The sequence below is a fragment of the Microtus pennsylvanicus genome, chromosome 8, assembly GCF_037038515.1.
Source record: "Microtus pennsylvanicus isolate mMicPen1 chromosome 8, mMicPen1.hap1, whole genome shotgun sequence".
Classification (NCBI taxonomy): domain Eukaryota; kingdom Metazoa; phylum Chordata; class Mammalia; order Rodentia; family Cricetidae; genus Microtus; species Microtus pennsylvanicus.
In genome coordinates, this window is record NC_134586.1 from 26,308,721 (window position 1) to 26,326,488 (window position 17,768).

At 42.8% G+C, this 17,768-nt stretch overlaps 1 protein-coding gene across 1 annotated transcript in view; it reads right to left on the reverse strand.

Moving 5' to 3' along the window:
• Bcl2l13 (BCL2 like 13) overlaps window positions 1-17,407 on the reverse strand; it is a 50,257-nt gene extending 32,850 nt beyond the window's left edge. The window contains exons 1-2 of the mRNA XM_075982930.1: window positions 17,251-17,407; window positions 8,733-8,894 (exon numbers count right to left, since the gene is read on the reverse strand). Coding sequence (XP_075839045.1) covers window positions 8,733-8,844 — 112 coding nt within the window. The 5' untranslated portion in view covers window positions 8,845-8,894; window positions 17,251-17,407. The remainder of the gene's footprint in view (window positions 1-8,732; window positions 8,895-17,250) is intronic.
• Between the last annotated feature and the right edge of the window lie 361 nt (window positions 17,408-17,768).

Below are 17,768 nucleotides of genomic sequence, written 5' to 3' on the forward strand. Positions count from 1 at the left end.
GGCCCTGGGTTCAACCTGCAGTACTATAAACACACACACACACACACACACAGAAATAGAAATGCCTCTTTATTAAATCTGTATTAATGACCACAGAGACAAGGTGGTCTATGTTAATATATGCCAAGTTGAATGTAACAAAAATTATCACTTGGCATAAATATGCAGGCCAGAGGATTTTAACTAGACAAAATATATAACTGAAACCAAATATGGTAACTTGCACTAGAAATCCCAGCCCTGATCAGAGGCAGCCATGCTACATGAGACCCTGTGTCAAAGAGGAGAAAACAAACAAACAAACATAGAAGACGAGAAAGAAAGAAAAGAAAAAATGATTCAACACAAATAGCACAGTACGGAAGACTTTACTTCAGAAAAAGTATGGGAGAGCAAAGTGGTGTGATGGGGGAGTGTCATATATCAATCTGTTGATTTCACTGGTTAAGCAATAAAGAAACTGCTTGGCCCTCATAGGTTAAAACATAGGTAGGTGGAGTAAACAGAACAGAATGCTGGGAGAAAGAAGCTGAGTCAGTGAGTCGCCATGATTCTCCCACTCCAGACAGACGCAGGTTAAGATCATTCCTGGTAAGCCAGCTCGTGGGCTACACAGATTATTAGAAATGGGCTAGTCCAGGTGTGAGAGTTAGCCGAGAAAAGGCTAGATATAGTGGGCCAAGCGGTGTTTAAAAGAATACAGTTTCCGTGTAATTATTTCGGGGCATAAGCTAGAGCTAGCCATGTGGGCGGCCGGGTGCCGGGGACGCAGCCCCGCTGCTCTTATTTCAACAGTGGTGGTGGCACATGCCTTTAATCCCAGCACTCAGGAGACAGAGGCAGGTGGATCTCTGTGAGTTTGAGGCCAGCCTGGTCTACAAGAGCTAGTTCCAAGACAGGCACTAAAGCTACAGAGAAACCCAGTCTCAAAAACAAACAAAAAGAAAAAAAGGAAGGAGGGAAGCAAGCAAGCAAGAAAGGAAAATTATGGGAGAATTAACCGCTCACGGAAAAGTCTACACCCAGAATATGACTCATTTAGGAAATAATGAGAAATATATAACATGACAGAAAATCCTCAGTCATGAACAGAACCTTACTCAGCCACTTCTCACATTTATTGTTCCACAAACTTGAAACCAAACCCTAATTGATGCTATAATAAATTCTATCCGCAGAAGATAACACAGGAGTGAGTTGTAGCTGACATTTTAGGAAATAGACAGGGTAACAAGACAGCAGTAAGAAACTAGTGCTTTCCCTTAGGAAGGCTACCCTAAACCCTACTTGATGATACAAGCCTGGAATCACGGCACACAGAAGGCTGGGGCAGAGGTGTCACAAGCTGGAGGCCAATTGGGCTATATAGTAAGACTCTGCCTTCAACACCGCTCCTTGCCCCCCAAAACATAGCATCCTGAGGCTAGAGATGAAGCTCAGTGGTAGAGTACTTAGTTAACATGGCAAAGCCCTGGACTTGACCCCTACTACTGAGCTCCACTACCATGGACAGAAAATAGAGTTTGCTAGCACTGCCTATATTCATATGTACTTGAGCCTACTAGAACACCAATATTAAGAATAACTAACCCTGCTGTGGAACAATCTTTGTACACTGTAAATATGTATTACTCTCATTAGTTAATAAAGAGCTGACTGGCCTATAGCCGGGTGGGAAGAGATTGGATGGGAGAACCAGACTAGGAGGACACTGGGAAGAAGGGCAGAGTCTCAGGAGTTGCAAGACAGACAGAGGAAACAGGACGTGTAGAAAATGAGGCAACAAGCCATGAGCCACGTGGTAGAACTTAGATAAGAAACATAGGTTGATTTAGGTTGTAAGAGCTAGGTAGTAACAAGACTAAGGTTTCAGAAGAGCATTTATAATTAGCATTAAGTCTCTGTGTAGTTACTTGGGAGCCAGCTGGCAGGACAGAGCTGACAGGCAGTCCTGAAGAAAAACTTGCCTACAAACCACCACAAATTTTTCAATTTTATATTTTATTATTATTAGTGTGTGTTTGTGTGTATGTACGCATGCTATGGGTGTATTAGTATGCATGCCACAGTACACATGGAGGCCAGAGGAGCTCCCTAGGGTAGAGTAGAGGAACTCAGGTCCTCTGGAAGAGCAGTACAGGCTCTTTACCACTCGGCCATCTTTCTAGCCCCTCTTCGTTTCTTCAGTCTCAATACGTCCCCTGGCCCAGCCTAGTCTTCTCATCTTCAGGCCTCAACTTGTTTTTTAACTTATTTATACCACATGTATGCCGGTACCCGAGGAGGCCAGAAAAGGTAACAGTGCAGACAGTTGTGAGCTGCCATGTGGGTGCCGGGAATGGAACCTGAGTCCCTTGCAAAAGCAGCCAGTGCTCTTAACCACTGAGCATTTCTCCAGCCCCAGGGCTCATCTTCTTGAGTGTTGAGATTAATGGTGTCTATCAACACACTAGACTTCATGTTTAGACTTTAGATTTAGTTTTAGGTTTTTTTGTTATTTATCTTTATGTGTGTGTGAATATATTCCATATGTTGCAGGTGCCAAGGAGGACAGAGAACTAGATCTTATCTTAGGGTTTCTACTGCTATGATGGGGGAGAGTCTTCTGTTTTGTGTTAATTTCATTGGTTAATTAATAAAGAAACTGCCTAGGCCCATTTGATAGGACAACCCTTAGGTGGGCAGAGTAAACAGAACAGAATGCTGGGAGAAAGAAGCGGAGTCATGAGTCGCCATGATTTTCCCACCCAACACAGCTGCAGCTTAAGATCTTCCCTGGTAAGCCACCTCGTGGGCTACACAGATTATTAGAAATGGGTTAGATCAATATGTAAGAGCTAGCCAATAAGAGGCTGGAACTGATGGGCCAAGCAGTGTTTAAAAGAATACAGTTACCGTGTAATTATTTCAGGTAAAGCTAGCCGGGTGGCGGGACACAGCCCACTGCTCCTATTACAACAGAGTGGCATTATGCCTTCGCCTTCATCTGGCGCCCGACGTGATGGACTAAATCCACTTAAAAACCTGAGAGGGCTTAAAAAGGAGAGAGAGAATTTAAGACAACTTTTTGCTGTTTCTGGGTTGCGTGCCGCAAAGACATTGTCCTGACTCAGCAGCAGGAAAAAAACTGGCTGTTTTAAAATGCCAGCTTTCTGGGCTGTGCCGCCATTGTGATCTCTGTCTGGCTCCTGCGGGAGACAGAACTTTTGAATGGAGCATTTGGAGTAAAGTGCTATGATTTGTTTGATGGCAATGTGGACTGCTGTGTGCCTGGAACTCTATGTGGCTCAGGGGCACTAAATGGCTCTGAGGCAGGGGCGGCACAGCTCCACCATGCTGAACTGTGCTGGTCTCAGCCAGGAACTACCGTAATTACCATGATAACAGCGCAGTTAAGGTTTGGCTGGGCAGGACACAGGCAGTACCGTATTACTTGTACATGGTGCAACTTATGTTTTTAAGAACTGCTTAACATTTTAAGAAATGCTCCTGGATAGTAAAAAAATTACAGATTCACAATAAAACAGATTCAGACAGACCACTAAATGGATCACAATGTTGGATGACTGTATGTAGGCTTGAGAGAAAAAAAAAGAGAGAGAGAATAAAGTTAATGCCCTTTAAAAAAGGAGGGGTAAAGTCTTTAAAGAGACAGACTAAAGATATTTAGAGATTAAAAGAAATAAAACAAGCCACATAAAAATGGAAAATTCACAGAGAGTCTGGATTCTTTGTATTATTGTGTTTTCTTTAAATCTTTTGACTGTGAAGGAGCTAAGTACAGAGAGACATTTCATTACATGGGCTGCCAAGCTAAGTCAAAATGGATATACGGGTATTATGACTTCAGAATTTGGGTCTAAGGATATGATGCTTTGGAGAGAGTCTTCTTTTGTTTTCACAGAGGATGAGACTCTATGGATTGCGTCTATCCCAATATGGTATGACAGACCACGCCCTCCTGAAAGGTTGCTGTGAACACCCTCAAAAAATTACTTCACTCGCCGGGCGGTGGTGGCACATGCCTTTAATCCCAGCACTTGGGAGGCAGAGGCAGGTGGATCTCTGTGAGTTCGAGACCAGCCTGGTCTACAAGAGCTAGTTCCAGGACAGGCTCCAAAACCACAGAGAAACCCTGTCTCGAAAAACAAAAATAAATAAATAAATAAATAATTACTTCACTCAACTGCCAACTGAGATGACCCTGGCACACAGGTTATACCATGAAAGACCTAATTAACGACGCCCCCACATTCAGCAGAAAGCAGTTTGGAGAGAAAAAACTGCGCCCATGTTCCCAAATATTGTTTATAAACGTTCTTTTACATTTAAAGGGGGATATGATATAGATATGAATAATTTGCATTAATATGGATTTTGCTTTTTTGATATAAATTTAAGGTCAATTTTGTTATATGTATATGTATTTTTTAAAAAAATATTTATTTATTTATTTATTTATTTATTTATTTATTTATTTATTTATTATGTATACAATATTCTGTCAGTGTATATGCTCGCAGGCCAGAAGAGGGCACAGATCTCATTACAGATGGTTGTGAGCCATCATGTGGTTGCTGGGAATTGAACTCAGGACTTTTGGAAGAGCAGGCAATGCTCCTAACCTCTGAGCCATCTCTCCAGCCCATGTATATGTATTTCTGATATTGATTAAGGTGTTGTGATTGTATAGTTAATTTAAAAATGTAATGTATAATTAGGAAATATAGATTGTTAAAGGATAATTATCAATAATAGTCAAGCTTGTAGTCATGTTAGTTAGATTTTCTAGATATATAGAGATATGTTTCAGTTAAATAGGCATTTTTCATATCTTTCAAAGACTACAGAATATGGCATTTTTAAATGTTTTAATAACTTAGGGTTTTTCTGAGAATGAGACATATCTGCTCCTGGCAGCACCAATCTACTTCAAGAAGAAGATGGGCATCGAAGAGGCACCTTATGGAGTTTGATAGCCATTTGGGCAAGAAACTGCTCTTGCCTGGACTGATGTATAAACTGGACACAGAGAACCCGCAGAAAGAGGACTACTGAACTTGACTAAAGGTGAGATGATCTTTCGGGGTTCCTGATTCATGAAAGAGTCTGCAAGACATTCTTCAGAACAAGCAAATAGTGACTGCCTTTGAAATTTCCTGCTTCATGGAAATGTCTGCTGGATACTATGGGCCTGTAGGCCAAAGATGGATGCCCCAACGGTACAGAGGAACTTTGGGTGACTGTCCAGGCAGCGAGATGTCTCTGTCATTTCTAGAGTTTAAAGTTTCTTATTTCTTGTTTACTTAGGTAATATTATATCCTCTAGAGTCTTTGATGGAGTTAAAGAATGGATAGATAGTTATAGTTTTCCTTAGTTATAATAAAAGATAAAATAGATATAAATATTGTAACTGTAATTCTTGCTTGATAACTGTTTTGTTATATGTAATCTTACTATGTTAAAGTGAAAGCCTTTCTTTTTTGTTTAAACAGAAAAAGGGGAAGTGATGGGGGAAAGTCTTCTGTTTTGTGTTAATTTCATTGGTTAATTAATAAAGAAACTGCCTAGGCCCATTTGATAGGACAACCCTTAGGTGGGCGGAGTAAACAGAACAGAATGCTGGGAGAAAGGAGCCGAGTCAGAGAGTCACCATGATTCTCCCACCCAACACAGCTGTAGCTTAAGATCTTCCCTGGTAAGCCACCTCGTGGGCTATACAGAATATTAGAAATGGGTTAGATCAATATGTAAGAGCTAGCCAATAAGAGGCTGGAACTGATGGGCCAAGCAATGTTTAAAAGAATACAGTTACCGTGTAATTATTTCGGGTAAAGCTAGCCGGGTGGCGGGACACAGCCCGCTGCTCCTATTACAACAGAGTGGCGTTAAGCCTTCGCCTTCACTGCTATAATAAAACGCCATGACCAAAAGCAAGTTGAGGGGGCTGGAGAGATGGCTCAGTGGTTAAGAGCATTGACTACTCTTCCAAAGGTTCTGAGTTCAATTCCCAGCAACCACATGGTGGCTCACAACCATCTTAATGAGGTCTGGTGCCCTCTTCTGGCCTGCAGACATACACACAGACAGAATATTGTATACATAATAAATAATAAATATTTTTAAAAAAAAAAGCAAGTTGGGGAGGAAAGGGTTCATTTGGCTTACAGGTTACCATCAATGTATTTTGCATGCTATAGGCAGTTAGACTGGACTATCTACTAAAAAGAGCTTTCCTTAGTTCCTGCAATCTTATAGCATTATCATGTGTCCTGGCCAGTACTACCTTGTTTTCTTTTTTCTCACCCCCTCAAATATATATGCATGCAAAAGACTTTTTTCCGGTTTTTCAGGACAGGGTTTCTCAGTAGCTATAGAGCCAGTCCTGGAACTCACTCTGTAAACAAGGCTGGCCTCAAACTCACAAATATCCACCTGCCTCTGCCTCCTGAGTGCTGAGATTATAGGCACGTGCCACCACTACCCAGTCAAAAGATTACATAGCCCCAGCACTTGGGACGCAGAGACAGGTGGATATTGTGAGTTAAAGGCCAGCCAGGTCTACAGAGCTTCTTCCAGGACAGCCAAGCCTACATAGAGGAACTCTGTCTTGAGAGAGAGAGAGAGAGAGAGAGAGAGAGAGAGAGAGAGAGAGAGAGAGAGAGAATATGAATATAGGAAAAGAAGCTAAAAGAAGAACTTTAAACAATGATGAAGTCCTGGCCAAAACTCCTGACTTCTGTTTCTAACAGACAGGTGAAAAGGGGGCACAGCTGTCATTTTAATATTGGTTTGTCCCTATCATTATGGGTTCAGTCTCAGTACTACCAAAAAGAAAAGAAAGAAAGAACAAACAAATGAACAGGAAATTCAGGGCCCAGAGTAAAATTGAACTGGCTCACAGCCACACTCATACATGTGCAGGCCAGGGCTGTTTCGGGGCCAGCAAGCTGGCAGCTGCAATCCAGACTTGCTGTGTCTCCTGGCTCCGCTGCTCCCCATCACGAACTGCAGGGATGCTGCTGTAGCTGCACAGCATCCAGCTAACAGAGCACAGCTCCCTTTTCACCTCACCTGTGACACCTGTGTGTCGGACAGGGAAAGAGGAAGGAGAGGAGTCTGAATATTCTGGTTTAAGGCATGGTGGTGTAGATTATTCTGTTATCAGAAAAAGGCAAAGTATAGTGTTTACTATCCTGAAATAATGGAAGAGTCATAAACATCACCAGACTATAAAAACTCATCAAAATACTCCCAGTTTACACGGAATCAGTGATAAGAAAAATCAGAATATTTAAAATGGGACATTCAATACCAGCAGTATTTAAAAAAAATGTAGAAAAACCCTGTCTCAAAAAAAAGAAGGAAGGAAGGAAGGAAGGAAGGAAGGAAGGAAGGAAGGAAGGAAGGAAGGAAACAAATGAAAACAAGACAAAGAAAGTGAGCTTCAAAGTGGTTCAGTCAGGAGCCAAGCAAGAAGAGTGACTTAGGATGTTAATTAAATCATGCTGCATTTAATCAGACCACAAGAGAATTAAACTAAGAATCAGTAATTAAAAGACTAATGAAAATAAAATCCCTGAATACCTGTAGATTAGTTAGCATACCAGTGACACAAAAGTCAAAGAGAAAAATCTGAAGAAAAATCAAGCACTATTTTGCTACAAATGAAAATGAGAACACAGCCGTAAGTGGCAACAAATGCACGTGATCTTACCAACGGAAAGACAAACGCAGAGGTAAGAAAGCTAATGGACTGAGAATAGTCTGATTCTGAGCATCCCTGACCACCCATGCAGCATTCAGCAGTGGAACCTGTCGACCCCAGTGTCCCAGTACTCTAGCCGCAACCACATCCCTCCAGTAGAACTGAAGAAGTCTTTAAGTAACAAGACAGAGCTGGAAGTGCTGACCTAGGCCTCTAACCCCAGGATTCAAGAGACAGAAGCAGGTGGATCTCTGGGAGATGGAGGCCGGCCTGGTCTACATAGTTACACACCAGTCAGGTCTACACAGAGAGACCTTGTCTCAAAAACAAAGCAAACAAACAAACAAAAACCGAAGAGTTCCTTCTACTGCCTATGGATCACAATGTAATCCCAGCAGGTGGATCTCTTGTGAGTTTGAGGCCAGCCTGATCTACAGAGTGAGTTCCAGGACGCCAAGTCTACACAGAAAAACCCTGTCTGAAAGAAAAAAAAAAACCTCTCAGTTTGTTCTCCAGCACCATGTCTGCCTGCATACTGCCATGTCTCACACACACACATGTCAGGACTAAACTCTGAAACTGTAAGACAGTCCCAATTAAATGTTTTCTTTTATAAGAGCTTCTGTGGTCATGGTGTCTCCTCACAGCAACAGAAATCCTAAGACATTTGCCAAAAAGTCTTATGACCCGGGCTGGATTTCCAGGACCCCTAGAGTAAACAGAAAGGACTCCCAAAGGTTGTCCTCTGGCCACCACACACAGTACACACCCACACAGATGCACACGTGTGAAGTAAATAAGTAAGTTTTAAATGAAACAAACCAAAATCAAAATAATATAAAATGAGTACCATTAAGAGAAGTTGCAACTAGGAAGGGGACAGGAGTGGGATGCAATGGGGTGATTATTCTCTATAATTAATACTGCTTGATCTTACACGTATAAATTACTTAGATGCAAATACTTCTATAAATCAAGTCCTTATCATGAGCCAATATGACCACCATAAACTAAAGACAATACCTTGGGGTGAGGGGCCTTCTTGTTTCTCCTGAGAGAGAAGTCCCAAGTAGCTGAGAACAACATACTTCGTTTCATAGTGAAATCCTACAGGCACAGGAGTAGAGGACGCCATTGAACTCGCTGAAGGAGCTCCAAAGAGGCCTATTTAAGGATGTCGGAAATCTAAAAACAAAAAGTTTCTTTCAGTTTAAAGGTGATTACAAATCAATCAACTTCCCCATTGATCCCAATTACTCACTTAACTCCCAAAGTAAATGTCTCAGCTGTTTTTTTCCAATAACCTTTTAAGTTAACTATTTAATTTCTATACAAACAGTAACTTAACTATTCAAATAAAAGGTAAATTTTTCCTTTCTCGTTTTTTTTTCCTTGTCTTTACTTGCTTTGTACTGTCTTATAGGTGGCCACACCTGCCATGGTGTGATGTGGGATTCTCCTCTGTATGTTGTGATTACCATTAATCAATAAAGAAACTGCTTTGGACCCATAGCAGGGCAAAACTTAGCTAGGCAGGGAAAACTAAACTGAATGCTGGGAAGAAGAAGGCAGAGTCAGGAAAAGCCATGGAGCCACCGGAGACAGACATGCTGAAACTTTGCTGGTAGGCCACAGCCTCGTGGTGATGCACAGATTAATGGAGATGGATTAAATTAAGATGAGCAGCCGGGAACTGACACGTGGCCTCCCCAACAGTGGTGTACATGTGGATGCCAGAGGACAGCTTCGCGGAGTCAGTTCTCCACTTCCACCTTCCATGGTTCCAGGAACCAAATTCAAGCACATTTACCCACTGGGCTGATGTAGATGGGTCTTCTATCTATCTGTTGCTTTCACTGGTTAATTAATAAAGAAAATTGCTTGACCTGATAGGTCAGAACATAGGTAGGCGGGGAAGACAGAACAGAATGCTGGGAGGCAGAAGGCAGTGAAGCAGTCACCATGATTCTCGAACCCGAGACGGACGTAGGCTAGAATCTTTCCCAGTAAGCCACCACCTCGTGGTGCTACAGATTATTAGAAATGGGTTAAGCAAGATATGAGAGTTAGCCAAGAAGAGACTAGATATAATGGGCCAGGCAGTGTTTAAAAGAATACAATTTGTGTGTTGTTATTTTGGGTGTAAAGCTAACCATGCGGGAGCTGGACAGGACGAAAAGCAGGCCTGCTCGCCACATCACTACACTGGGCCATCTCTCTGACCCTTCCTAAATATTTCCACACGTGTAGTAAACACAATTCTGAACCCCACACCTGTATATATCTTCTCATTTCCTTTAATAATAAATCTCATAGTCAAGGCCTTTAATACCAGCATTCAGGAGGCACAGGAAGGCAATTTCTATGAATTGGAGGCCAGCCTGGTCTACAAAGTGAGTTCTAGGAAGCCCAGTCTCAAGAAACCACCACCAACAACAACAAAGGCAGTGCCTACAAATGCACTTTTCTCTACCATATAGAATAACACTGACAAAGATTATTTGGTAAACTTTGGGCAGACTTCTAGACCACCTTCCAGGTCCATCTGTGCATTTCCCTTTGAAATCTAATATTAGGGGCTGGAGAGAAGGCTCAATGGTTAAGAGCATTTATTGTTCTTGCAGAGGACTTGGATTCAGTTCCCAGTATCCACATGGCAGCACTGACATCATAACTGTAACTCCAGTTCCAGGAGACACAACACATAATACATGTACATAGAGCAGGCAAACATTCACACATATAAAATCTGTAAAAACAAAATCTAATTTTAGCAAAATAACCTTCTGAGATTATCCAGAATAATCTATTTGGAGGTGGGGTTTTGGAGGAGGGGGCTAAGACAGAGTCTCTTTCTATACCCTGGCTGGCTTGGAACTCACTATGCAGATCAAGCTGGCCTTGAACTCAGAGATGCCTCCTGAGTGATGGGATTATTAAAGTCAGGCACCACCAGCCTGGCCAGAATAATCTTTAATATCCCATCATCCTTGATGTCTGATCTCCTGGCTTAATTTTACTGAGCATGTTATTAGACCAGTTTAGTCAGACTTTCTTATGTTTAATCTTTTTTTTTTTAAATATTTATTTATTTATTATGTATACAATATTCTGTTTGTGTGTATGTCTCCAGACCAGAAGAGGGCACCAGACCTCATTACAGATGGTTGTGAGCCACCATGTGGTTGCTGGGAATTGAACTCAGGACCTTTGGAAGAACAGGCGATGCTCTTAACCACTGAGCCATCTCTCCAGCCCTCTTATGTTTAATCTTATTCTCAGTAATTCCCTGTCTACTGACTCCCATACTGTTCTTTGGCTAGAAATTCCCACTTGCCTATGCCACGTTCAGAGTTAAACCCAATCCCTACTGATGTGGGAGTCCCCTCTGTGCGCTGTGATTACTACAAATGAATAAAGAAATTGCCTTAGCCTGTTGATAGGGCAGAATTTAGGCAGGCAGGGAAGACAACTGAATTCTGGGAGGAAGAAAGCAGAGTCAGGAGACACCATGGACCCACTGCCAGAGTAGGACATGCTGCCGAAACTTAGCCAGTAAGCCACTGCGATGTGGCGATACACAGCTTAATAGAAATGGGTTAAACTAAGATGTAAAAGTTAGCCAATAAGAAATTAGAGCTAAAGGGCCTAGCAGTGTTTTAATTAATACAGTCTCTGCGTGATTATTTCGCTTCTGGGCTGCCTAGACGAACAAGCAGCCCTCTCCTTGCAACAGATTGGTGCCACGTGGCCAGCTAAATCCAGGTCTTGAAAAGGAATTCTAGACAAAAAAAAAAAAAATTACAGAGTTTAACACAGCTTCTTGCTGTTTGCTGGTGGCATGCCACAGCTCCTTCACAGCTCCTTTAAGAGAGGTTTTCCTGATTCAACCATAGCAGGAAAAAAAAAAAAAAAACACTGCGGGAGTTTTAAAACACAGCTTCCTAGGTTGTGCCGCCAGCACGAACTCTGGCTATGAAGCTATCAAAGTCTTTCAAAGCATTTCAATGGCATTTGTGGGCCCTGGTGTATGTGTGCCCACTCAGGGTAGGGAGAAAAGTAGCTGAGACCATGCCTGTGGCTTGGCATTCCCTGCCTGGGCAGGCACTGGGATCAGGTCTACTAGCGGCCACCACTGCCCAGCTACAAAATTTAATTTCCAAAATTGCAAAAACTATCCCACTCAGCTGCACTGTTACAAGTGAGATGTCAATTTAAAAATTCAGCAGACACCACTATTATTCTAGTGTTGATTGTCCCTTTCCAGTTAAGACATGCGTAATGGAACACTCTGGCTCAATCCTGTGTTAACAACTGCCCCAAAATATCTTCACTCAGCAGTTGGCATTCACAGATAATGCACTCACAGGGGAATTCCTAACATGAAACCCTCCCCCTTACACAGATTCTGACTTTCACAGTAAGTATTTTAAGCTTCCCATATAAAAGCAAAACAAAATTCAGATACAGATTGTTCCACTTCTAGGTACATGCTAGAAATGTAAACATGTCTACCCAAAATTTGTACACTTTATACCTAACAGCCAAAAAAAGAAACAATTTTTTTTCTTTTCCTAGACAGGTTTTCTCTGTGGCACTCTGGCTGTCTTAGTACTTGCTTTGTAGACCAGGCTGCCCTCAAACTCACAGAGATCCAACTTCTTCTGCCTCCCTAGCTCTGTAATTAAAGGCATGAGCCACCACGGCCACCAGCAGGAAACAACTTTCAATTTATTTAAAAAATAAGGGGGTGGCTTAATGTTCAAGAGCATGTAGTACTTTGCAGAGGATACAAGTTCAATTCCCAGCACCCATGACTGGCAGCTCACATTGCAACCCCAGGAAATTCAACACCTCTGCCTCCTCTGGTGGATATACACATCCACACAGATACACATAATTAAAAATAATCTTTAAAATAAGTATGAGTCTGTATGTCTAGCTACTTGGGGAAGATGAAGTATGAGGGTCACCGGATATAAGTTTAAGACATTATCTAGCATACACCTTTAATACCACTACTCAGAGGAGAAAGAAGCAAGTGGATCTCTTGAGTTCTAGGACAGCCTGGTCTACACAGTGAATTCCAGGACGGCCAGGGCTACACGAAGAAATCCTGTCTTGAAAAATCAAATCAAAACAAAAACAAACAAACAAAAAAAAAGACACTGCCTGAAAAAATAAAAAAAATATTGGCTAGGGTTGGAGGACATGCCTATATTAGCAGCACATCAGGGGAGAAGGAACCAGGAAATCTCAAGTTTGAGGTCACTATAGTCCACATATCAAGGTTCCATCTCAAATCCCCTCCCTGGAAAGAAATACAGTAACAAGTGGTGTGGTAGTGCACACCTTTTATACCCAGCACCCCAAAGGCAAAAGCAGGCTGTTTCTGTGAGTTACAAGCCAGCCAGGGCTACATAGTAAGGCCCTGTCTTAAAAGGGGTAGGAAAGAAAGGCGTGAAAATGAAAGGGAAGTTAAAAAACAAAAAAAAGGCAAGAAAGGTTCCCTAACATGTCATACATCCACACATTGCCACATTGTACACACTGGAATATCATTTAGCTTTAAAAAGGAATAAAGTAGTGGCTCAGATTTACAGTCTCAGTTAGTGGCTCAGATTTACAGTCTCTGTACTTGGGAGGCTGAGGCAAGAGGACTGCTAAGGCCAGCCAAATGAGAGGCTGCTTTAAACAGAAGAGAAAATCAGCAGTAAAGAAGTGAATAAAAATGGCTACCAAGTATGGTAGCATACACCCTGCCATAAAACTGTGGCAAAAGAGCAGGGCAGTGGTGGTGCACGCCTTTAATCTCAGCACTCGAGAGGCAGAGGCAGGTGGATCTTTGTGAGTTCGAGGCCAGCCTGCTGGTCTACAAGAGATAGTTCCAGGATAGGCTCCAAAGGTACAGAGAAACCCTGTCTCAAAAAAACCAAAAACCAAAACCAAAAACAAACAAACAAAAAAAAACTGTGGCAAAGGTATTGAAGGTTCAAGCCTGGGCCACATAGAGATTTCTCTCAAAAAGTAACAAAAGAACCATGGCCAAGTGGTATGGGGTTTCTTTTAGAAGTGATGAAAACTCCCAATAATGGTTGCACAACTCTGAGTGTGCTAAAAGTCATTATATTACACAACTATGAATAGTACAGTAAATTAGTTATATATCGGTGAAGCTGCCAATGAGCTGCTCTCAGCCGGTTGTAGCGGAACACAACCACAATCCTAGCACTCAGAAGACTGGAGCAATATTGCCACCAACCTGAGGCCAGACTGAGCTACACGGTGAGTTCCAGACTAGCCCGATCTATGTACAGTGTGAGACTCTGTCTCATAAAAACAACAATAAAAATATCAGTTACTATCAGGTTAGGAGTGTAGCTCAGTTGTAGAGCACATAAGCCTGAGACCTGTGTTCTACGCCCAGTTCACAAAAGCACGAAGCAATCAACAACAAAAGGGGCTGGAGTGTGTCTCAGTGAAAGCTCAGCATGCAAAGGACAGTGGATTTGATTTCTAACATAAAAACCCAACTCCTGAAAATATTACTCTAGCTCTAGATTTGAGTGGTGCAGGTGTGTAATTCCAGCCACTTGGGAGGCTGAGACAGGAGGATCACAGTTCAAGACCAGACAAGGGCTATATAGGAATACCCTGTCTAAAAAACTCTTGGTGTTGGGGCTGGAGAGATGGCTCAGGGGTTAAGAGCACTAGTAGCTCTTCTAGAGGTCCTGAGTTCAATTTCCAGCAACCACATGGTGGCTCACAACCATCTATAATAGGAACTTCTGTCATGCAGGCATACAAGCAGGTAGAACACTATGTACATAATAAAAAATCTTGGGTGATAATTTCATTTATTTGAAATAAGATATGACACAAATTCAAGTCTGAAAACTGAAGAAAAAGTAATGAAAATATTAAATGTTTACAATTTTATAACTAAAATATTCATAAGAAAAGATGCAAAAATAAAATTTTTTGGACAATGTAGCAAGATGGTAAGTAAAGTCACTTGCTGCCAAACCTGACCAATTCCCAGAAACCACAGGATGGAAGCAGAGAACAGACACCACAAACTGTCTTCTGACCCCTACATCAGCTTGGGATACATAAACCCTGTCTGAAAGGAAGGAAGGAAGGAAGGAAGGAAGGAAGGAAGGAAGGAAGGAAGGAAGGAAGGAAGGGAAGGAGGGAGGGAAGGAAGGACTTCAAAATGTGTTAAAAGTTAAAGACATAGTTTTCTTTTTTAATTTTTATTATTTTTATTATGTGCACAGGTGGGGATATGTGCACACGAATACAAAACGTCAGAGATGTGAGATCCCCTGGAGCTAGAGTTACAGACAGTTGTAAGCTGCCTGATATGGTTGCTGGGAATCGAACTCAGGTCCTCAGGAATAGTATGTGTTCTTAACCATTGAGCCATCTCTGCAGCCCCATTTATTTATTTTCTTCTTTAGACAGAGTCTAACTTTTAGCCTAAGATGGTCTCCCAGCAATCTTACCTAGCTTCCCCTATATTTACATTTACAGGAGTGCCCAAGTGTCATTTTTTTTTCTCTTATAAATTGAGGAAGGTGTTTGGTGATAGCAGTAAAAGAGGTTAATGGCGGTGGGGATGGAAATGACAAAAATATACTACATACCTGCACAAATTTGTCAAATAATAATGCTTTTTAAAAGATGGATGGATTTAGCCTTACACATTATTTGGCTGAATTCACTTTCCAGGGCACAAGATACAGGCCATGTTAAGATAGATGTGGCAGTTCCCTGGAACCCCAGCACTAGAGAAGATGACTTAGGAGGACTACTAAAAGTTCAAGGCTAGCCTGGGCCACAGGCTGAAACCGTCTCAAAATAAATACAAAAACAAGGGCTGACTGACCAAGTAGTTCAGCAGTAAAAGCAATTTGAGTCTAATCTCCAGAACCCACGTAAACATGGAAAGAGAAAATGGACTCCCAAAGCTGCCTACTGGCTGTGGATGGTGGCACAGGCCCTGGAAAGTGAGGTTATCCTGGTCTATATAGGAAGCTTCAGGACAGCCAGGACTATATAGAAATCCTTCCCACACACACACCCCCAAAACAAAGTTGTTCACTGTCCCACACACATGTGTACCCAAACACACACCTACACCCACAGTAATAATAAATTTAACTGAATTTTCTAAAGGGGCAGGCATGGTTGGGTTACTCCTGGATCTCTATTCAAGGGAAGTAGGAGTAGAATTTTGAGTTCAAGGCCAGCTGGGATATATAACAAAACCAAAACGAAATGTTATTTTGAAGTTATTTAATGTTATTTAAGGTCTATGAGCCATCTGAAAAAAATATTTAGAATAGTACCTGATCATTCAGAGAAATGGGACTTGCAAGTCCTTATCTGCTTATTAGATACAGAACAATGATTTAAGCATTTTCAATTCATTGATATAAACATGCAGGATACGTTAATCCAATTGTGTATATGAAATATAAGTGGTTCACCACCCACACACTTGCTTAACTTTATAGTCTGTAAAACAATAATAAAAAAAAAAGGTGGGGAGGGAGGAAAGGCAGCTCAAGGGTGTGGCAATTCATGTAAGGTCACACAAGTTCGGGCAGAGAGCGCATCAACATTCTGGTTTATGCCAAGCCTCCAGGGGAAATATTAGTAATTTTACAAAACTTTTTTTTTAACATCAGAAAGAAGAGGAGCCTGTCAGCATAGCTCTAAACTTTTAAACGCAGAGAGAAAACAGATCTTTCCGATAAACACTTGTGCATGGAATGGTGAATTGATTAACAACGCTATCAACAAAGAGCATATGAATTTCTGGGCAGATCGTCCAATTTCTACCCCTTAAAGTAAAAGCCCCAACTTAGAAAGTCTAGGCTTTCTCTTTCACGGTATTGTAATATAAAAGCAAGAAATGTGGGATCCCGTGGGAATGTGGGGAAGATTCTTGAAAAGGAAAAGACGAGTTTGTGTGAATGGTACCTATCGCCTCCATAGGGGAAGAAGGCCCATTGGTTTGGTTTTGTCTTGGGGGGCGGCGGTGGTGTGGGAACGGGTGTCAAAACTGCAGTGCTAACCCTGAGAAACAAGACTTCTACCACTGGGACAAGAAAGCTCTAGCAAATCTAATCTATAATTGTTCTAAGTGAACGGCACACACGTCCCTCCTCCAAGAATGAATTGAGGTTTCCCAGTCCAGTCTCCCAAAACAGACCCCGGTAGGTTCTCCAAGCAAAGATCGGTGTGAAGAACAGAATTAGAGCAAGGGTGAGCCCCTGGCGCCGCAGGCAGCCACACTGCCCGTTCAAAAGCAGCCCATCGCGGGGGCACGCTGGATAGGTCCGATCAGTACCGAACAGTCCCGAGAAGTCCCGAGAAGCTTCGGCAGAGCAGCTCGGTTCCTCGCTCCCTCTCGCCTGGTGTCGCGGGCAGCACCGGGCGGTGGGCTCGGTGGGCTCTAGACCCTTTCCTCAGCGGATGAAAACCCGCTTCGCCACCCGGCAGGACCTCCCCGGAATCCCACTCCCCTCACCTGGCCCCGGTCGTGTCCCAGAAGAAATGAAGGAGGCGGCGGCTGCAGCAGGTGCTTCCCACAGGGTCCCGGAGCGGCAGTGGCTGCTTCGACCCGCGGCCCTAATCTACCGCCGCCGCCATGATGGACGGTGAGGTCACCTCGGCGCGCTTCCGTCACAGCCGGCGTGGGGGCGGGGCTGGGGGCGGGGCCGAGCCGGAAGCCCGAGGCTCGGCAGCTGAAGCGGAAGCCGTGTTACTGACGCCTGTTGGTTAGTTCGCGCAGGCGTGACTGACCTGTGTACGGAGCTGTCCTTTGCCTCTCTTTTCAGGAGCCACTCAAAGCCTGGATTCCTGGACTTCAGAAGTGTCCTCACTAAGTCATTTCCGGTGCTGAGTAGCGCGAAGATGAGGTCGACATGGCCAGCCAGCTCACCGCTGTGTGAGACTAGAGGCTGATGGCATCGCAGACGCTCAGGTCCGCAGACCTGTGCATTCCAATACAGCATATGCCAATACAAGGGCTGCCGGATTCGGGGT